The sequence below is a fragment of the Macaca thibetana genome, chromosome 13 (assembly GCF_024542745.1).
Source record: "Macaca thibetana thibetana isolate TM-01 chromosome 13, ASM2454274v1, whole genome shotgun sequence".
NCBI classification, from domain to species: Eukaryota; Metazoa; Chordata; class Mammalia; order Primates; family Cercopithecidae; genus Macaca; species Macaca thibetana.
Window position 1 is genome coordinate 51,486,892 of NC_065590.1, and position 23,321 is coordinate 51,510,212.

General features: G+C 40.6%; 1 protein-coding gene across 10 annotated transcripts in view; it reads left to right on the top strand.

Annotated features, from left to right (window-relative positions):
• Positions 1 to 12,009: 12,009 nt before the first annotated feature.
• CCDC88A (coiled-coil domain containing 88A) overlaps positions 12,010 to 23,321 on the top strand; it is a 131,246-nt gene continuing 119,934 nt past the window's right edge. For all 10 annotated transcript variants that reach the window (XM_050754610.1, XM_050754611.1, XM_050754617.1 and 7 more), the window contains exons 1-2: positions 12,010 to 12,910; positions 13,007 to 13,107. In XM_050754610.1, the coding sequence (XP_050610567.1) occupies positions 12,848 to 12,910; positions 13,007 to 13,107 (164 nt within the window). In that variant the 5' untranslated portion in view covers positions 12,010 to 12,847. The remainder of the gene's footprint in view (positions 12,911 to 13,006; positions 13,108 to 23,321) is intronic.

The window sequence follows — 23,321 nt, forward strand, 5'->3', positions numbered from 1 at the left end:
CCTAGAGTCTCACCTCTTTCCAATTCCCCTACTATAGTGCTGCTAGAAATTCCTTTCTAAAAGAGAAATCTGATATCATTCCCTTGATTTTTTTTTTTTTTTTTTTTTAAAGCTCAATTGTACTCTATGATCCACAGGATAAAAGGCCAAATTCTTTAGTGTGATATTTGGGTTTGTTCTCAATATGACTTCAACTTTCATTTCTCACCATTGTCCACATTTGGAAACTTCTTTAGCCACGCCAAGCTACTCATGGCTCCCCAAACACAATATACTCTTCTATACCTTGATGATGCTTTGCTTTGGTGGTTCTTCCACCTGAAATTCCCTGTACTTCCACTCCCCATTAAACACTTACTTTTCATTCAAGGCCTGGCTCAAAAGTCATCTTTCTGTGGAGACTTTCTTGACTCCCCATTGTTGAACCTTGTTTCTCCCACAAATAGCATATATTACAGATAGAATTGTTTTAGAATAATCAGTTTGTATTCCTTAGCAGACTACCAGGTCTCTGAGGATTCATATGTCAAAAGAAAACGTCTTATTCATCTTCATGTCTCCAGTGCCTAGTATGCAGTAAATACTCATAATGTGTGTTTGTTGAATGAACAAAGAAAAGGAACTAAATGGAGAGTTCTCATACTGAACAAAACACCTTGTGTAAAATTTTAGACAGACATTGCAGCTAAGGCTTGTGGATGGTGCTTCTCACAAGTTCAGGAAGCATCAGATGTGACTAAAAGATTATTTTTGAAATATATAGATGTTTTTGGCGAATTTTAATTTCCCTGTTGCTTCTTAGCAGCCAGATTTTTTTGTAGTATAGTTAAGATGAAGGTTCTTTGGTGCAGAAGTATGGAGATATTATGTCACTTACAATTTGGAGAAATCCTGGTTGCACGAGGTCACCTATTTCTAAGCCAGGTGGAATTCTACTTTCTGCTTCTCTGGAGACAAGGGATGATCTACGGTCTGTGTGTACGTGGCATACTCAATAACCAATTCCAGTCTCATTGATGCCTGTTTGCTGAGATTAGCATTCACACAGTGACAGAAGAAAGTATTCCTCTCATGATTCTACCTCAGACTTGTAAACTGCAGTACATTTAAAAACACATGATGTATATACCAGTAAGTAGACACAGCTGATGTTTTGCAGAGGTGATCATTGCTAAACCATCTGCCAGGTTTTGCAGTTGGTTAAAAAAAAAAGAAAGAAAGAAATTAGTTCAGCAGGATTTGCTCTTCGCAAAATCATGTTGAGTTTTGCCAATTCTACGTAATTTGATATACTCTTGCTAATTGAGTAAGAGAAAAATGCTTTCACATTGCACTGCAGGAAAAATATGGCCATTGTCCTTATGACCCTTGTTAAAAAATATTCAATCATGAGTTAGATAGGGTTATAGTAAATAAAAGCAAAAATAAAAAAGACTGAGACAGCTGAGGAATTCAAAATTGTGACTAAATCAAAACTGTTTGTAGCTACCATAATAAAATAGATATACTACTGCAATGTCTTAAACTAAACAGAATGAGGAGGTTGAGATCTAAAACTAAGAGTAGGCTGCCTTCTGGGATCAAAATAAATCCAATCCAGAGCTTGGAGGTCTGTCTACTAGTAAATTTCCGTAAAAAGAGTGTAGGAGTTTGTGATCCATGACACAAATAATTTCTTCCCAATTCAGAGTTGAAATCCTCACATGATGAATGTATTGCAAAATATAGGCAATCTAGCTGATGATTAGAAAAAAAAGATTTGTTAGGAGACTTTTTGGCCCCTTTGTGTTTTTTTGTTGTTGTTGTTGTTTGTTCTTTGTTTTTTTTTTTGAGACAAGGTCTCCCTCTGTGGCTCAGGCTGGAGTGCAGTGGTGTGATCACGGCTCACTGCAGCCTTGAACTTCTGGACTCAGGTGATCATCTCACCCCAGTGTCCCCAGTAGCTAGGACTACAGGTGCACGCCACCATGCCTGGCTAATTTTTGTACTTTTTATAGAGAGGGGGTTTCACCATGTTGCCCAGGCTGGTCTCAAGTTCTTGGGCTCAAGCAATCATCCCGCCTTCACGTCCCAACGTGCTAGGATTATAAGTGTGAGCCACTCTTCCCGGCCTACTATGTTAATTTCATAATGATTGAAAATTAATTAATTCAACAAATTTACATATTCTGCTAATACAGAGCACACACTATATGCAAGACACTGCAGGACACTGATACTATATATTTGTCAGTTAAAATAAAATTGTTGGCCAGGCACAGTGGCTCACACCTGTAATCCCAGCACTTTGGGATTCAAGGGCAGGAGGATCACTTGACTCTATGTGTTGAAGACCAGCCTGAGCAACATAGTGAAACCCCATCTCTCAAAAAAAAAAATTAGCCAGGCATGGTGGCACACACCTATAGTACCAGCTACTCAGGAGGCTGAGATAGGAGGATTGCTTAAGCCTGAGAGATCAAGGCTGCAGTGAGCTGTGATCATGCCACTACACTCCAACCTGGGTGACAGAGCAAGACACTGTCAAAAAAAAAATTAATACCTTGCAGCAATAGATCATAGATGTTGACCTATATGCCATACATTTTATGGCAGTTTGTTAACATACTTATCAGCTGCCTCTATCTCTTCATGACATTTTACCAAAAGCTTAAGCTTCTGTTAAATTGGAAATAATTGCCTTCCTATATGACTTTCAGAAAATCTACAGAAATGGTTCTAGGTGTTCTCCATACCTTTCACAGGCAGCTCTGTACTACACAGTCTTCTGCTGGGGCTTCTGGTCCCACTCTGTCCTCTGTGCCCTGAAGGTTGACCTCTGTGGACACCATCATATGGGGTTTCTTATTCTTTGCTTCCAGGAGGTTCAGCCAGAAGGGAAGCACTGGCCTGAAATATAAGTGAGGAGTACAGAGAGATTGGGATATTTATTTGCCTTTCTTCTGCATCATGATTATGGCAGTGGCTCTACACTCTATGGACACAGTTCCTACTTAGTGACTCCTCTTCCAAGACTCCAGGTCTTTCAGGGTTCTGGCAGCACAGTTTCCTCCTCTTGCCCCTTCAGGCCTAGGGGTGAGAAGTGCTCACTGCTATTGTTCATCCTTGGGTGGTTCCCTGCCCCCGTATTGGTTCACTTACCTTCTCATGCCCCTCTAAATCATCCCTTCATTACTTTCTTTTCACTTAAACGCTTTTTTTTTTGTCTGAACCAGCCTAAAGTTAAACATGTTAATGTGCCCTCTGCTTCCTGCTAGAACTCAAGAAGATTAGAAACAAACAAAAAGTTTTATATCCAGAAGAAAAGTTCTCAATGGTAACATGCTGAAAGAATGAAAGCAATTTGAACTACATCTGAATCAACAGAGCAATGAAATTCAGCTTCCAAGGAGCTCGTAGACAATTTCTGCAATTCCAGAAGGTAACTATATACAATATAGTTGGATAGTTTATTTAATTATCTGTAGTCAGTTAATTCACTGGGAAGAAAGTCGTTCCTGTTTTTTATTTTGTTTGTTTGTTTTTTTTTTTTTGCATCCTGTGTATTCAACAAGGATAGAGCCACGCCTATTTCTTTGCCTATAGTGTGTGGCTGCTTCTTGCTACAATGGCAGAGTTGAGTCATTGTGACAGAGACCTTATGGCTCACAGAGCCTAAAATATCTACTATCTGGCCTTTTACAGAAAAAGTTTGCCAACCTCTGAACTAATTGATTGAATAATATATAGTTGTAGTTTTATTTCTTTTGGCCTCATTTAGACACAACCTTTTGTGCTCAATATGCTTATCTTATACATATGGTGGTTCAATAAATATTGATTAGTGAAGAAATTGAGAATGCACTGACAAACTTAGGACTCATGACCCTCAGTTTTGTGATAAACATGGAGAATCTATTTTAATTTTTTTATAAGATTTATTAGCCAAATCGTATATGTGATTATAGGAATTTGGACTCTGATGTTGTAAAAATTGTTAACCTGGGTTGGGTGTAGTGACTCACACCTGTAATCCCAGCACTTTGGGAGGTGAAGGCAGGCAGATCACTTGAGGCCAGGAATTTGAGACCAGCCTGGCCAACATGGCAAAACCTCATCTCCTATTAAAAATTCAAAAATTAGCCAGGCACAGTGGCCCATACCTGTTATCCCAGCTACTTGGGAGGCTGAGGCATGAGAATCACTTGAGCCTGGGAGGTGGAGGATGCAGTGAGCCAAGATTGTGCCACTGCAGCCTGGTTGACAGAACAAGAGTCTGTCTTAAAAAAAAAAAAAAAAAATTGTTGATCTGGCAATACTACACATTTAGTATATGATAAACATCATTACTAAAAATGCATTTGAATTCTATTTATCGTTTAATTCAAACTGAGAGGCATGTTCAGGCTTGTTTTTGTTTTTCTTTAGAGATAGGGTCTCATTGGGTCACTCAGGCTGGAGTGCAGTGGCACAATCATGGCTCACTGCAGCCTTGACCCTCTGGCTCAAGCTATCCTTCCACCTCAGCCCCCTGAGTAGCTGGGATTATAGACATGAGTCACCACATCTGGCTAATTTTAAAATTATTTTATAGAGACAGGCACTCTGTCGCCCAGGCTGGAGTGCAGTGGCGTGATCTCGGCTCATTGCAACCTCCATCTCATTGCAAGCGATTCTCCTGCGTCAGCCTCTCAAGTAGCTGGGACTACAGGGACCTGCCACCACAACCGGCTAATGTTTTGTATTTTTAGTAGAGAAGGCGTTTCACCATGTTGGCCAGGCTGGTCTTGAACTCCTGACCTCAGGTGATCCACCTGCTTTGGCTTCCCAAAGTGCTGGGATTACAGGCATGAACCACCACACCTGGCCTATTCTTTTTTAAGTGTTTTCTTTATGTGTTGTGGATTTTTTTTCCCAAATATGACAATGAAATGTATTATTTTTATGATGAGAAAATAAAATAGTTTACAAAATATGCAAAATAATAAACCTAATGTAACTGAATATTTTATATTGCTATTTTAGTTGAAGAAACCAAAGACAGATCTTTAGTTTAAAAAAATTGTTGAAATAAAATTGAGTCTGAGAACTCTTCTCAAACTAATATTTTAAGAAAATAATCAATTAGCATGTATTGATTGAAAATTAGGAAATCACATTCAAATTGTAAATTTTTAAAACGTTTCATGTGAATTTTAACTTTTCAACAGCAGAACATCAATTACATAGTCGCTTAAGAATGTATGCATTTCTTAATATCTTCCTACTACCATTCACTAGAATGAAATAAAATATCTTCAGATATCCTCACTTGTAATGTTTATTATAATCTGTAATTTGTACTTTTAAAATGGAAGCAGATCTTTGCTTTTCCTATGGTTCAAAGTATTTAATTGTTTTAACTCACGCTTATTTTCAGTACCCTTAAAACTACCTATGGTTCTTTATGTGGAAATCTTTTTGCTCATTTATCTTAAAAGGAATGCTGTGTGAAAAATTTAAGTCATGTTCTAAAGATGGTATTATTATACCCAAGAATGCCCAGTTTGTGTTTCTTTTATTAGAACATCTTAAGCTCTTGTGTCGTGCTACCCATCAGTTATAACTGTGATCTTCACCATGAGGAAAGGGCCCATTACATGGAATATTTATGTATTTTATTAATGATCCATCAGGTGTTCTGCCTCGGTTCTCTTTCAACTAGGTATTGCTAATGTCTGTCTGTCTCTAAGATGTAAATAGTTGAATAGTAGAGGTTGGGAATAGGCTTATGATCAGAATAGGAGAGTTAATTTTTTTTCAACTTCTAAAAGTTTATTTTACAGTATTTGTCCTTTTCTGCACATTTTTATTTTCTCCTCTATAACAGGGGTCCCCAGCCCCTGGGCTGTAGACCAGTACTGGTCCATGGCCTGTTAGGAACTGTGCCACATAGCAGGAGTTGAGTGGCGAGCCAGCATTACTGCCTGAGCCCTGCCTCCTGTCCATCAGCGGCAGCATTAGATTCTCACAGGAGCGGGAACCCGATTGTGATGAACTGCACATGCAAGGGATCCAGGTTGCGTGCTCCTTGTGAGAATACGATACCTCGATCTGAGATGGAACAGTTTCATCCTGAAAAGATCCCCCCTCCCTGCCCAGGGAAAAACGGTCTTTCACAAAACTGGTTGCTGTTGCTAAAAAGGTTGGGGACCACGGCTCTATAAGGTTTTCATTTGCTTAGTATCTTTCTGGTAGCAGCGTATTTTTTTGTTTGAGACACTCACTGTGTCGCCCAGGCTGGAGTGCAGTGGTGCATCTCAGGCTCACTGCAGTCTGCATCTCCTGGGCTCAAGCAATCCTCCATTATGCTAGCTGGGACCACCACTGTGCTCCAACACGCTCTGCTAATTTTTAATTTTTTTCTAGAGATAAGGTCTCACTATATATATTGCCCAAGTAGCATCTTAAGAGGAAATGAGTCACTGCCTATTGCTTAGGTTTGAAGAATTAAAGAACGAACAATGCCAATGCAAGGACTGACTATATGATAGGACAGTCATACCCTGGAAATACTTTGTAAGTGATGATTAACATTCAGAACTTTTGCATCACACCATAGCAAACTAGTTAAATAAACTGAGTAGCACCACACTTACCTAAATAAAGACCAGGAGACTGAACGCAAGCAAAAATATTATACCAAGAGACACTCCAGGCCTATCAGAAATCCATCAATTCCACTCAGTGAAGAGCCTATCAGGACTTCACTCAAAGACTGTTAATTCTTTCAGAGTGTTTTAACAGTCTGTGTATTCCTAGCATCCAGAAAATTAGAAGCAGCACATTTGACTGGGGACTATAGGTAGGTGGAGATACTGAAAGCCACAAAAGAAGATAGGAAAACTATTCAAAGTAAATTCAAAGTAAAATAAAACTCAAAACTTAGTTATCTGGAGACTGTGAATGCACCCTTGCACTTTTTTTTCTCCACCTCCCGTGTTCAAGTGATTCTCCTGCCTCAGCCTCCCAAGTAGTTGGGACTACAGGTGCCCGCCAGCACACCTGGCTAATATTTGTATTTTTAGTAGAGATGGGTTTTTGCCATACTGGCCAGACTGGTCTCAAACTCCTGACCTCATGATCCGCCTGCCTTGGCCTCCCAAAGTGCTGGGATTACAGGCGTGAGCCACCACACTTGGCCGCACTCTTGCACTTTTAAGAACCTCTGAATTTATCACATTAAAAAGCACCACACAATTAGGTCAAATGTAGTGAAACAATTAAGAGACCAATTTGTGTTCAGAATATACTGTTCAACAAAGCTTAGATACATTTTTACAAAATTTCCATCAACATGACAAAAAATAAAAAATAGTTTAGGTGTTGAGAAGGATATATGCCATTACATGCTGACTGAGAAATAAAAGATTATACGATGTTTATGTATTCCTCTAAGCTTTTCTCTGGAAAAAAAAAAAATTACTTGGAAAAAAGCTCTCTTGAAAGCTATTTATTTTATGACCTCAACGTCCTGGGCAAAACCTTTGATTCTTCAAATTCACTGGCAAGCAAGAATCTAGCTAAAGGCTCCTCAAGGTCATTCGTTAATGAAATAGTTCTCAGAAGTCACTCTGCTGTGAGCTCTTGCCTATTGTTAGGATTTTACACTAATCATCGTGGTGCGAGGAAGACTCTGATCCATTGACTGAGAGTGCCCTCCATTGCACGGCACTGCCCTAGACCCAGGGACACAAAGATGAATAAAGGAGAAGTAATTGTAGGCAAATACATGCCATTTAGAGCAAGTTGCAGAAATGAAGGGAAGATTTGATACTATGCAGATACAAAAAGGAGTGTCACCTGAGTCTGATGTAGAGGACTGCTTCACAGAGAGGTAACGCTTGAATCCCAAGTGATGAGTGGGAGTTGGCCTAGCTAGCAAGCAGAAAAGGGTATTCTGGACAGGGATGGAAGCATATGCAGAGGCACAGGCATATGGGATATTACTGTGAATTTGAGAAGGTTCACTTTGGAACACGGAAGTAGGATGTTTGAGAAGACCAATTGATACTGGCCTGAAAGGAGGACCCCTTCTCTCTTCCCTGTCATATCTTTCTACCTTTCCTCTCCTCAGTTGAGGTACAGGACAGAACAAGTCCACTGGTCAAAGCAGAAGTCCAGAAGAGAATGAAACCAGTGTGCTCATTAACTACCGAGGAAACTGATGCTCAAAAAAGTTAAGCAACCTGCCTAATTTCTCTTTCTCTCTCTGTATATTTCCTCTTAAAACTATGTTGGGTAATTAAAATATAAGCCTTCTGTGTTCTTAGGTGATTTAAAAATCTTTTATTAGATCAAGGGGCCCTTTTAAAAAGGCTATTAGAGACTAGATTTCTTGATGACTTAAAAAAAATTTCATGAGGGAATGGTGCCATTCTTTTTTGTAAAGCTTTATTGAGACGTAATTCACATTCCATACAATTCAGCCATTTAAGGTACACAACTCAATGGCTTTTAGTGTATTCACAGAGTTGTGCAACCATCACCATGATCATTTTAGAATATTTTCATTTTCTCAAAAGAAACTTCACATCCCTAAACCATCACTCCTATTCTCCCCCAACTTCCCCAGCCCTAGGCTAATCTACTTTCTGTCTCTATAGATCTGTCTTATCTGGACATTTCACATAAATGGAATAATACAATATATTGTTCTTTATGACTTTCACTTAGCATAATGCTTTCATCCATGTTGTAGCATGTATTAGTACTTCATTATTTTGTATTGCCAGATAGTATCCTATTATATGGATATACCACATTTTATTTATTCCTTCTTCAGTCCATGGACATGTGGGTTGTTTCCACTTGTTGTCTATTATAAACAACGGTGCCATTCTGCTGCTGCACTAGCTTATGAATGTGATTAGCTTTGCAAATCCGTACTTAAAAATAATTGTCACCAAGGAACCTGGTTCTGGGTGAGTCTATCACTTCCTATAGTGTAGATCAAGATAGACATGGGTAGAAGTTCATATGGGTGCTTTTGATACATGGGTTGTGTTATTCATATGCAACCTGAAGGAGAAAGCCTCAATTATAATACACAGGGGAGAGTCTTTCTCTAGTGATTTCTAAATGGGACCATGGTCCATTCTAACCGTTTAGTTTTGGATTAGAAGAGAGCTAAGCAAACAACTTACATCCTAACCAGATGGGTATGATTTTTCCAAACCCCTTTCGTGCTGGATTTAACATTCCAAGAAAGAATGCATTCAGGACACATAAACGACTACAAAGTACAAAACAAAAGTACTTTGAAGAAATCTTGAGAAATTTCTTCCTCAGTGAAATGTGGATAGGAAACTTTTGAATTTAATTTTATAGGATGTTGCAATTCAAAGACCATTAAACTGGGTATAATATACAATCCCTCTTTAACCAGACAGAGAAATTACTGGTTGTACTCTTGAGATATTATAAAGCATTTTTAAGGCTGCTGTTAAACTAGGGAATTGTGAATTGGTAGGTTTTCAAATAAGTTCCTCCAGACCTCAGTCTGGTCTAAAGTTTCCTGTTTTTACAATTAACTCCTCATGTTTCTTTGTTGAGTGTGTGTGTGTGTGTGCGCGCGCGTAAAACCTAAAGATAGACCAGAAAGCATCTGGGGCCATCTGGCTCTACAGGAGAATCCAGATTTCTGTGAGGGATGGGTACTAAATTGCATAAACAATACTACCTTAATGTATGACTCCTGTGCTAACTCTTCAGTCACCACTTCGAAATGCCCCTAACCTGCTGTATTTGGTATTAATACTTTTTGTTTCTTTGTCTATGAATGAAGCAGATTGATTTGTCCTAGGATAAACCCAGTATAGGCATAATTACTTCCATATTGTTTTGTCAAGCATCTGGGGGATTACAAAGAAAAGTGGGTATGTCAAGCACTGGGCTGCTCCTGAAAGCAATGCTGTCTTCTTGGTGCCTACTCTCCTTCTGTCTGCATTTCATTTGCCAAATAAAGGACCGCTATTAAGAAACAGTCATCAGGCCAAGAGCAGTGGCTCTCGCCTGTAATCCCAGCACTTAGGGAGGTCGAGGCAGGCAGATCACTTGAAGTCAGGAGTTCAAGACCAGCCTGGCCAACATGGTGAAACCCCGTCCCTACTAAAAATACAAAAATTAGCCAGGGGGTGGTGGCGGGCACCTGTAATCCCAGTTACTTGGGAGGCTGAGGCAGGAGAATCACTTGGACCCTGGAGGCAGAGGTTGCAGTGAGCTGAGATCGTGCCACTGCACTCCAGCCTGGGTAATAGAGTGAGACTCCGTCTCAAAAAACAAAACAAATAAAAAAAGGAGTCACCAAGCCAGGCGTGGTGGCTCACACGTCTAGTCCCAACTGCTAGGGAGGCTGAGGTGAGAGGGTCACTTGAGGCCAGGAGTTTGAGGCTAGCCTGGGCAACATAGTGAGACTCCCATATCTAAAAGACTTTTTTAAAAGTCATCAAGAGCAGATGGAAAAGATTGCTAGCAATAAGGATGTCTGAAGGCTTGTGTACTGACTAGGGAAATTCAAGGTTCTACTTGTACACTACCTAGCAAAGTGCCACACGAATGCATCCTAATTTTAATTAAGATGATTTTCAAAGGGCATTCAGTTCCCTACTCCTCAAAGCAAGATCCTTTCTCCTGTAACTGAAGTAGAAAGGTTACATTTCAAGTTTTTTCATAAAGGTTCTTTATTTTGAAGGAATAATGTTAAAAACAACATTAATGACATTTATAGAACACTTACTATAAGCTGCCATTTCACTTACCCCTATTATTAGCCCTGCTTTACACGTGAAGGAACCAAAGCACAGAGAGCCTCAATAACGTGCCTAGGCTCACACAGCTGGTGCATATTGGAACTAGGCAGGAAGACTTCAGAGTCCAGGTTCCCAACTACCCAATTAAGAAATTGTGCTGTTTCTTAATTGTGTGATGACAGAGACATTTTTACTGCTAATTTAAAATATATACTCTATGTAAATATTTATGTAATGTAAACATAGCACACATTATAAAACTATATTATCTTTTCTCAAAAAAGATTGCATTCTACATGCCCATTTTACCCCAGGAAAAAAGTCTTTATTTTCCTTTTAAATGAGGAGTAACATTTGATTTTGCCAGGGAACTTAAAATTATGTCGAGGTTCCAGTCGTGCATGGCATGGAGATTTATGACAAATATGTAATCTGTTTGTCACCCAACTTGGATGACTTCCAAATGTTTCTTCTTTGTAGTTCTTGATTTTGCTTGGGATTCCCCCCCACCCCGACCCCTCAATGGCCAAATAGCAAAAAACAAAACAAAACCAAAAAACAATGTCTGAGTCACGTTTGCTCCAGTCAGGGAATACCAACGTGCTGACAGACAGCTCTGGTTTTTAAAAAATCTTACTGTATGTCACTTGCAACTCTGAAGAACATTCATGCGTTAGTGGACTGGATTTGGAAGAAAAAAAAAGAAGCAGAAAAAACCCACCAAGTTGCGGCTCAAGTCCCTCTGCCATTTGCTGCAGTGAGTTTTCCTATTCCATTTTGCTGGGGGGAAGGCATGCTTTACAGAACACATCAAACTGTCCGAAAAAGGTTGTCTGCAACCCTCACGTTTAAAAGAGAAGGATTTCTTTCCCTTTCCTTCACATATCAAAGAAGGCACTCGGGGAGGAAATAAACCATAATTACGCATGAGCGAGCGAGGGAGCAGACAGACCCCTTGCTCTGCCTTCCCTGTCCCCGCCCCCCAAGCCTGGGCGCAAGCGAGGAGCGGGGTGTCTCCCCAGCAGCTGCAGCGAACGCGCGTCCACGCCCGCGCCCGCCGCCAGGATCTGGGCGGCGGCGGGGCTAGCCCGGGGGCGCGCTCGCTCGGGAGCGCGCTCATGCAGCGGTTTTCTTCTCCCACAATCCAGAGGCAGCTGCGCGGGAGGGGCGGGGAGTCGGCGGAAGGATATCGGCGCGGAGGAAGCTGCGCGCTCCCTTTGACGGCCGTCCCCGGCATTGGCGGGCGGCTCTGGCGGGCGGCGAGGGGTGGGGTGTGATGCGGCACTGCGGTTCTGAGGCCGTTACTCCGGCTTCTCCATAGAGGGCGGAGGAGGCTGGAGCGCGGCGGTGATTTTGTGCCAGGGATTCCCAGAGAAGCGCTGAAAAGGCTGGCAGGGCTTAGGAAGCTGGGGGGTTAGGGACACGCATTCAAGCCCCCACCCCCGGGAGGGGAAGGGGGCTGGAGGCAAGGCTTGAGGGCGGCGGAGGGATGGTGTCTGTTCGGGGGGAAGGGGTGAGCCCTGCCTGTTGGTGCTGAGGGGCTGCGGGCAGTGGAGGCTCCGCGGGTCGAAAGCGGCTCCATGCCCATCGGTGGGTGGAACGTGTAGAGGTCGGAACGCCGAGGTCGAGTCTGGCGGCCCCTCGGAATCCTTAACGTGGTCTCTGTCTAACGTATTTCATTTAGCCCACGTTGGGATTGATTCATTGGGAGCAGTTTCGCTGGTCTGGCTCCTCCAGGAGCTGGACAACCTTGACGGGCTTTTTGTCTTGGGCTCCAGCCCCCTTTCCCTTCCTCCTCCTCCAGATGCCTTTTCTCTGCCCCTCCTCGCCCGGTACAGACATTTCCAGCGCAGGCTGCTGCTCGTGGTGTCCGTCGTCGAAGCCGCTTCTTGGGATTTCGGCTTGTTTCCCTCTGGGGTGTTTTTTGAGGAGGGAGAGTGCCCCCCTCCTCCACGATGGGATTTTCCTCCCTTGCCGAAATGGACTTTCATTGATTTATACTTACTTCCACGTTTAGTGACCAATTCTCTAGGCGTATTTTTGTGGTAGTTCCTTTTTTCAAATACATACTCTGTAAAATGGAGAACGAAATTTTTACTCCCCTTCTGGAGCAGTTCATGACCAGCCCCTTGGTCACTTGGGTAAGTGGGGTGTCCTTTATTGTATATTTTGCTGCGTTATTTGTGGCTGCAGAGATGGAGGTGGGCGTTCATGTCGTGGTGATCCTTCTGTTCTAGGTTAAAACGTTTGGACCTCTGACTGCAGGAAATGGGACCAACCTTGATGAATATGTGGCTTTGGTGGATGGGGTGTTCCTGAACCAGGTCATGCTCCAAATGTAAGTTCTTCCTTCTTTCCTAGGTAACTTGTTTTCTTTGAGAAATAGCATACGGTGAACTTTGAGACACGATGTTTTAAGCCCCTAATTTGCTTCATTGGCCAGAAAAATTCAGGTGGTTTAAGAATTAGATCTTGAAAGGAATGATAATGTTATGCGCTCAGCCCATTATCACAACCTAGTAATTCTACCTGTTAAAATTGTGAAACTTTAATTTTTCATTCTGTCAACCATGTATCGTCACTTGTCTTCAGTACTGAAATCCAAGCCACATTGTGTCTTCTTTGATAATTTGGTAAAATAAAAGAGAGAATGAGAATCTGGTTTCTTAAGATAGGAAAAAAGACTTTACTGTGAAGTTATGTGCATTTGATGCAGAAATGTTTCTTATTAACCTTTATATCTAGAAATAAGTGGCTCAAAATTTGAAACTCGTTAAGTAATAGCAGATTTCAGAAGGGAAAATTTCAAACGGTTCTGATTGGTGAGGACTCTTGCTGTAGTAAGTAATTTAAATGCCTGTAATAACTAAAGCTTGATGAGATGATTTATTGTGTGAATTATTAGGTTGCTTAATATTTTAGGGATCATTTTAAGGTATTCTTACAGGTTTTGAAATGCAAGTATCAAGTCTTAATAACAATTAGATAACGACTTAGTGGGCAAATCTTTGTCTTTTGTGTTTATAATATTGGGTTTGTACTAAGTAGGAAAGTATGCTTTTGAGATGGGAATTGAATAGTGAAAGTATATTGGTAGCTGGATTAGTAAAATTAAAACTCAGTTTTTATCCAATTACAGATATTGTAGCATACGTGCATTCTAAGTACGCTAATGTAGTTTATCAAACTGAATTTTTCAGTTGTGCTCAAAGTAATGCGTACTTAGGCTTATTTCTCTTTAATAAAATCTGATTAGAAGAGGTAGTTTGGAACTTTCATATGTATGGGAAATCGGTGTGTTATTAATGAATAGTTGTTACTAGAGAATAAGTCTACCTTACTGCTCTGATAACCTTATCAAGTTTGTATTTTATTGATTTAGATTTTTATGTTTAAGACGGTAGAAGTCAAATCTATAAAAAATTGCTCTCGTTAACTTCTCTATGTGCTCAAAGATATTTGTGGGCTGTTTTTCATGTACGTGTTGATCCTACAGGGAAGTATTATACTATTATACATTTTCAACCAGTGTTTTATTTTCATAGGCACCCAAAGAAATATGTATGTTATCTGAATATGTATATATGTTTTCCTTAAGAAAGGAAAAAAGAGCGTAGACATTATTTCCAGGGTTAGTAAATATATTTTTGACAGCTGTGTAATGGAATTATTTTTTATCCTCAAAATATCTAACTATTTCCTAAGCAAAATGGTAGGATAATAAACTGACTTCTGTTTTGGGGAAACTACATGACAGAAAGGGTAGCCATTACACTAGATATTCAGAACTTGTTCCCCTATGTCTCTTTATGTGCTTATTTTTAGACAGAAAATTTTGAATTTGTGTGCTAAAAAAAAATGTGTGTTCGCAAAAATAGGGAAATAGATTACTTTAGTTTTCCACTTTAATTTTATTTGAACGATTCTTTTTCCAAAAAAATTTGGTTTTTTTTTTTGCATCCTAAATACTTAACTGAGGTGCTAAAAACAAATACATTAGTTTGTTTCCACTTCGAATGCAGTTTTATGCTAAAAAATATATGTATATTTTGAAAATGATGGTATTCCAAAATAGTGGTTGCCAGGTTGCTGTTTTTCATGAGGGGTAGCTCCTTTCCAAACCACAACTCTGCTTCTGTATTTTCAGTTCCACCTCTCAGTTTCTTTAGATTTTTTTTTTTTTTTTTTTTTTGGTGTCCTAATTCTGTTGTAAATGACCTATATAAATTAAAAGAAAAGAAAAGAAAAAAAGTATACTTTTGCTTTGTTTGAATAATTTGCTAAAAGAAGATCAACACAAATTTATTTTAATTATTTAACTGATAGGGCAACAAAATATACATTGTTTTAAAAGCTGTATTTTGTTAATTTTGAAGTCATTAGGATTTCTGTTAAGCACTTAGATTAATGTATGCTTTAATGTACTTTATTATAAAGTGTCAGTTGTAGTTGTAACTCTGTACCTAGTAAATGTAAAAGTTAGGCCTAGTCTAATTTCTACAGTACATTTAATTACAGAATTAAATTGTGGGCAAGAACCCTTTGTAAGTGAAACTATTTATATATTTTCCATGTTTCTTGTGCTTAGAATTCGGTGAGTGTCTTGGATCTGTGGGTTTGTAGTTTTTATCAAATTTAGAAAAGTTTCAGTCATTATTGCTACTATATATATATATATATATTTTTTATCTCTTCACCCTTTTGAAAGTCCAATTACATATATACTAGTCGCTTTGATGTTGTCTTAAAACTTACTGATGTTTAATTCAATTTTCTTTCAGTCTTCTTTGTTTCATTTTGAATAGTCTGTTGTGATGTCTCCAAACTTATTAATCTTTTCTTCTACAATGTTTATTCTGCTCTTGATCCCACCCACCGTATTTTTCATTCCAGATATTATAGCTTCATCTCTAGAAATTGTCTTATATCTTCCATGTCTGTTTTTCCTGCTCTGTCTTTTCTCTAGCTTCTTGAACATATGGAATATAGTTATAATTGGCTTAATGTCTATGTCTACTAATTCTGTCTGTGTCATTTTGGGGTTGGTTTTGGTTGATTGATATTTCTCCCCATTATGGATTCTGTTTTCTTGCTTTTGCATACCTGGTGATTTTTTTTTTATTTGATGCCAGACATTTGAAATTTTAACTTGTTTGGTGCTGGATATTTTTGTATTCCATTAAATACAAAAATCTTGAGCTTTGTTCTGGGATGCATTAAGTTACCTGAAAACAGTTTGATCTTTTGGGGACATGCTTTTTAAGATTTGTTAGGCAGTACCACTCTGTCACACTGTTGAGGCAAAACCCCTCCGAATACTCTAGCTGGTGGGAACAGGACCTACTTGGTGGTGTTCGCTCTCAATCTTTTTGGTGTTTCTTTCACTATCTTTGGGTAGTTTCCTCACACTTACATTCTGATAAGTACTCACACTTGAGGGATACCCTTTGCAGATCTTTCTCACTGTGCAGCTCTCTTAAGTACTCTGCCCTGTGTACTTTAGCTACCTTGCTGTCACCTTTAGCTACCTTGCTGTCTCCAGACTCAGTTCTGTCTCTTCAGCTCAGACCATTGTGCTCTGTCTGGATTCCCCTCTTCCTGTTCTGTGGCCTGGAAACTCTTTCAAGGCTGTAATGCTGGAGCAGTTGTTGGATTCATGCTTGTTTCCCATCTATTGGGGATCACTGTCTTTTGTTGCCTGATGTCCAATGTCTTGAAAAATGTTATGTATTTTGTCTTTTTTTTCCCCCCCAGTTGTTTCAGGGAGGAGGGCAAATTTGGTCTCTGGCCACCAGTAAAAATATGTTTATATACTTTTTTTTTTCAAGATGGGGTCTTGCTATGTTGCCAGGCTGGAATATGTGATCATAGTGCACTGTGGCCTTAAACTCCTGGGCTCAGGCCATCCTCCCACCCTAGACACCTGAGTAGCTGGGACCACAGGCACGTGCACCACAATGCCTGGCTGTTTATATACTTTTAATTACATTTTTGCTCTGCTAGTCTTATATTATTGCTTTTAGATGTGACATGGACTTTTGTTATAGAAACTTTTTTTTTTTGAAAGCATCTCGCTCTGCGCCCAAACTGGAGTACAGTGGCTTGATCTCGGCTGACTGCAAGCTCCACCTCCTGGGTTCATGCCATTCTCCTGCCTCAGGCTCCTGGGTAGCTGGGGCTATGGGCACCCACCACTACGCCTGGCTAATTTTTTGTATTTTTTTAGTAGAGACGGGGTTTCACCATGTTAGCCAGGATGGTCTCGATCTCCTGACCTCATGATCCGCCCACCTTGGCCTCCCAAAGTGTTGGGATTATAGGCGTGAGCCACCGCACCTGGCTAGGAACCTTGTTATATAAGTTTTTCATCTTAAATGTTTATTAAGACTAAGAAAATTGATTAATTTAATGACTCTGGTGTTGCCGTTTTGCACCCAGACTCTGAAAGTGAAGAGCTGACTTCTTCACGACACTGTTTACTGTCTCTGCCTCACAATTTTGAAGTCTGTTCACTGACTTGGGATTTACTGTATTCAGAGATGAATCCTGAATTTCATTGAGTAGCTTTTTGAATCAAATAATCTCGTAAGAACTTGTAACATGACATCAATCCTCTTTACCTAATGGGAAGGAAGAGGGAAGCTATTTAGAGATCTGGAATGATGGGCCAGCTCTTCTGTACACTATAGGGCATTTTCCTACTTCAGTGGATTGAAATCTTTTTTCTTTATTGTTACTTATCAGTTGTAGGGCGTGGTGACAGTGAAGTAGAAATAATCATTTTCCTGTTTAAGATGTCATTTAGTTCTGGAGCCAGTTTTGAATATTACTTGCTGTGAGTTTTTAAGGAATTTCTGACATTGTAGTTAATTTCATACTCCTAAAATTTTAAAAATGTGCAATTCATATTACTTGAATGATTGAAAATATGGATGTCTTAGGGTTTTAAGTACTGAGAAAATTGTTAATAGTATCAGAACAGTATTTGGAATTATTATTTAAGATCCATACCCGTTAGATAGTTATAGAGAACTGTACTTGGAACACTTGGTAATTGTGATATACTTGTTATAGCCTTTCTTTTCCTTTAGAATCTTGGGTTTGAAGGGACTTCAGAAGTCATCTCCTGTTATTTTGTTTTGTTTTTTTGGTTTTTTTTTTTGGAGACAAGGTCTTGCTCTGTTGCCCAGGCTGGAGTGCAGGGGCATGATCACTGCTCACTGCAGCCTTCACCTCCCGTGCTCAAGCTGTTCTCCCTCCCAAGTACCTGGGACCACAGACACGCACTACCACGCCTGACTAGTTTTTGTATTTTTTGTTTTTTGTTTTTTGTTTTTTTTTTGAGACGGAGTCTGGCTCTGTCGCCCAGCCTGGAGTGCAGTGGCCGGATCTCAGCTCACTGCAAGCTCCGCCTCCCGGGTTCACGCCATTCTCCTGCCTCAGCCTCCTGAGTAGCTGGGACTACAGGCACCGCCACCTTGCCCGGCTAATTTTTTGTATTTTTTTAGTAGAGACAGGGTTTCACCGGGTTAGCCAGGATGGTCTCGATCTCTTGACCTTGTGATCCGCCCGTCTCGGCCTCCCAAAGTGCTGAGATTACAGGCTTGAGCCACCGCGCCTGGCCTAGTTTTTGTATTTTTTGTAGCGATGGAGTTTCACTATGTTGCCCAGGCTCGTCTCAAGCGATCCACCCACCTCAGCCTCCCAAAGTGCTGGGATTACAGGTGCGAACCAGCCTGACTCTTTGCTTGACTCTATTGACTAGCCTGTGGGTTTCCTGAAGCCAGGGACTCTATCTTTTGTCTCTGTATTCCTAGGGCAGTGCTTGACAAACAGTAGGTTCTTGCTATATTTCTGTTGAATGATTGAATAATAGAGCCATGTGTAGTAAAGTAGAATGAATTTGGGCCTTATGTTAGATAGACTTGAGTTCAGTTCTAGCTGTGCTAATTACTGGTATGTGAACGTAACATCTCCAAATTACAGTTCCTACATTTATAAGATGGGAGATAATGTTTCCTTCCTGGTGGGGAAGGATTATCTCTACTAAGACAGGGACAGATATGTCTATTTTCTGTTTTGTTGACCCACTATATCCCCAGTCCTGGTTGCTGTCATTATTATTATCTTGTGCTATACTATATCTAGCTACTTATAGTTCCTCAAGTAAATCATGATAGTTCACAGCTTAGTTTTTTGTTCGTTTGTTTTTGAGGCAGGACCTCACTCTGTCACCCAGGCTAGACTGCAGTGGCACAATCGCAGCCCACTGCAACCTCAAACTCCTGGGATCAAGCAATCCTCCCACCTCAGCTTCCCAAGCAGCTGGGACTGCAGGCATGTGCTACTGCACTTGGCTAATTTTTAAAAATTTTTTTGTAGAGAACAGGTATCACTTTTTTGCCCAGGCTGGTCTTGAATTCCTGGGCTCAAGTGATCCTCCTACCTCAGCTTCCCAAAGTGGCTGGCATTACAGGCATGAGCCACTGTGCCTGGCCTATAGCTTAGTTTTGTATGATCTGTTAGTGTCACCTCTATATAGCTGTATGATCTTTAGTAAGTTACTTAATTTGTAAGTGGGATAAAAGTCACAGGATTATTATGAGAATCAAATAGAATAATGTATGTACAATGCTTAACATATAGAAAGTGTCCAATAAATGTTAGCTCTTGATTGTTTTATTTATATTATTATCATTAGAATTATTTTCCTCTAGAGCAGCAGTCCCCAACCTTTTTGGCACCAGGGACTGGTTTCATGGAAGACAATTTTTACATGGACCCAGGCTGAGGGGAGATGGTTTCAGGATGAAACTGTTTCACCTCAGATCATCAGCCTTTATATTCTCATGAGGAGCATGCAGCCTAGATCCCTTGCATGCGCAGTTCACAATAGGGTTTGTGTTCCTGTGAGAATCTAATGTCTTCGCTGATCTGACAGGAGGCGGAGCTCAGGCAGTAATGCTTGCCCCCCCACCACTCATCTCCTGCTGTGTGGCTTTCCAAACAAGCCATGGACCCAATCCATGGCCCAGGGATTAGGCTCTCCTGTTCTAGACTATCCTTACCCTTTTCTTTGACTAACCAATTCCTGCTCTTCCTTTAATACCTTGTGAAGTCCCCAGGCAGAGTTGTTTTCTTGCTTATGATTCTGAAGTACCTTCACCTGAGTAGCTATTGCTCTGCTTTATTACTGTTTAGGGGCTAGATGTTTTGTCTCATATATTGCTAGCACCTAACCTAGTACTTAGCATGTATCACCAGCACCTAGCATAGAAGTTAGCATGTCGTAAGTTGTAAGTAAATGTTGAAGAACTAAGTGAAGATAGCTATAATTGTATTAATTTTCAAAATTTTGAGAATACCTTCTAGTTTTAGTACTGTAGAATTTAGTTTATTTTTTTAGTTTTTCTTCTATTTCTCCTTTTCATTGGTTCTCTCTCTGTCCCCGTATTTGTTTTAATTACCTTTATTGTATATTTTTCCCACCTATGTTGTATCTCCTTTGAGGCAAGGTGATTGGAACAAGATTTCATGGTCCATAGTTTTTTATAGTATTAGAGTATAGAGTGCTTTCAGTTTGGTTTCCAATAACTTTCCTGTCCAATATGTTGTGTTTTTTGTTGTTGTTTGTTTGTTTGTTTTTTGAGACAGAGTCTTACTCTGTCACCTTGGTTGGAGTACAGTGGCGTGATCTCGGCTCTCTGCAACCTCCTCCTCCCAGGTTCAACTGATTCTCCTGCCTCAGCCTCCTGAGTAGTTGGGATTACAGGTGCCCACCACCATACCTGGCTAAGTTTTGTATTTTTAATAGAGACAGGATTTCACCATGTTGGCCAGGCTGGTCTCGAACTCCTGACCTCAAGTGATCTGCCCGCCTCAGCCTGCCAAAATCTCATGCTGGGATTACAGGCGTGAGCCACCGCACCTGGGCCATGTTGAGATTTTTTTGTCCACAGCTTTGTATTGGACTGTCTTCAAGAAAAGTCCTTCATGATTGCCTTGTTCTCAGTATGATTCATATTTAGTTAAACTACAGAAATGATGAAAACCTAGAGAAGAACAGGTGAACTAGATGTTATACATGAGAGTATTTTTAAATTTTTTAACTGAAAATTTTCTCTTAATGTATATTACGGGAAACTAGTTCTCACAGGATAAATGGAAAGGAAGACCAACTCTTTCAATAGGACACCAGTTGACTTTTAGGATCCACGAAACAGTTTGATACCATTCTAGGTATGAAGTTTTCAATATTTAGAAATAGTATTTGAGATTATACTTGGTATTGGGACATCTGTATAATACTTAATTTATTAATTAGTAAACTGGCTGCTTTTGGAGAGTCAGAGTGGTAGGAGGGCAAAAACAAAAACATGGACCTGAAAGTTTAAATCCTCAATCAGTCATTTAATATTTAGCTAGTTATTGAAATTGGAAAATTACTTGCCGGGCGCGGTGGCTCACGCCTGTAATCCCAGCACTTTGGGAGGCCGAGGCGGGCGGATCACAAGGTCAGGAGATCGAGACCACGGTGAAACCCCGTTTCTACTAAAAATACAAAAAATTAGCCGGGCGCGGTGGCGGGTGCCTGTAGTCCCAGCTACTCAGGAGGCTGAGGCAGGAGAATGGCGTGAACCCGGGAGGCGGAGCTTGCAGTGAGCCGAGATTGCGCCACTGCACTCCAGCCTGGGCGACAGAGCGAGACTCTGTCTCAAAAAAAAAAAAAAAAAAAAGGAAAATTACTTTAAATGTTCTCTTTATTCCTGATTCTATTTTTATGGCTTCTTAGATCTATTTTGCTAGTTTAATAATCTTTCTTTTTTTTTTTTTCTTTGAGACAGGGTCTCTGTCTGTTGCCCAGGCTGGAATGTAGTGGCAAAATCTTGGTTCACTGCAACTTATGCATCCTGGGCTCAAGCGATCCTCTCATCTCAGCCTCCTGAGTAGCTAGGACTACTACCATGCCTGGCGAATTTTCTTTTCTTTGGTTTTTTTTTTTTTGTAGAGGCAGAGTTTTGCCATGTTGTCCACACTCGTCTCAATCTCCTGGGCTCAAGCAGTCCACCACCTCAGCCTCCCAAAATGCAGAGATTAGAGGCGTGAGCCACTGTACCTGGCCTAGTTTAATAAAAATTGGTGGATAAAACTGATTAACTTCACTCTGAGTGAGAGGAGATCTCCCCTTAACATTTGTAAGATCCAGGATAAGCATTCATTTACCACAATAGGCCTAAATATTTAAAGCTTATAAACCAGGCCAGCAAATCATTAACTATATTCTAGTCTTTTCTCTTGATAAATATACCTTCATAATGACTTGAAAGGTTCAAATTTAAAATCTGTGGAATTTAGAATTCATAAATTCACAGTTTTGCAGCAGAATGTGGTTAAGCCCAACCTCCTCCCCCCATCCCTGGCTCTTTCTGGCACCACAAAGAGGTCTCATGTACATGCTGTGAACACCTTGCATGCATGCACAAGGTCTAAGCTCTTGTACTCCCATCCCCAAACAAGTACTCCTTGGCCCAAGGGTGTACACAAGTGTGGCACAGTCTATTCTAAGGACAGACCTAGGAAAGAGGCCTGTGTGAGCCCTGAAATTGAGTTAAAAGTGTTTGGGCAAGAAATTGCAAAGTTCTGGGTACCTGGAGTGTCATTTAAAAGTGGGTAGGTAGGCCAGGCATGGGGGCTCACGCCTGTAATCCCAGCATCTTGGGTGGCCGAGGCCGGTGGATCACTTGAGATCAGGAGTTCAAGATCAGCCAGGCCAACATGGTGAAACCCCGTCTCTACTAAAAATACAAAAATTAGCCGGGCATGTTGGCGGGCCCCTGTAATCCCAGCTACTCGGGAGGCTGAGGCAGAAGACTCGCTTGAAGCTGGGAGGTGGAGGTTGCAGTGAGCCAAGACTGCGCCAATGCACTCCAGCTTGGGTGACAGTGAGACTCTGTCTCAAAAAAAAAAAAAAAAAAGAGGTATATAGGCACATACCCCTGTTTACGTGGGCTCCTTTCCCAGTGGAGGCATGTGGGCCGAGGAGGGCCAGAGTGGGACTCAGGGCAGAGCTCTTTCTTGTCAGGATCTAAGTGTAATACTCGGTGAAAGGGATGAAGGGCTAGTTCCTTCAAAGATCAGTTAATATGGGAATAGTTTCTAAGTGCTTACTGTGTAACAAACTGCTAGATGCTAGGAATAGGATGCTTTGCCCACGATAAGGGGGAGGTGCATGTAAACAAATTGCAATGTGGTATCCGTGCCATGATGAATTATGTTCTTGAGACAGTGTTCGCACAGAAAGGGAAGTGATGATTTACATGGAGGAAAGGCTTCTTGGAGGAACTGTTTGAGCTGGACATGAGAGCTCCGTAGGAGAAATCAGACTGAACAGGAGTCATAAGCAGTGGGAGAGTGGAAGGAAGGACATTTTAAGCAAAGAAAATAGCATGAAAAAGAGGCATGAAGATGTAAATAACGGTGGAGGAATTAGGTTTGAGAAAAGTGGAAACATTTTACAAAGCTGCTAAGAGGAAATCACAAAGAGTGTCAGTT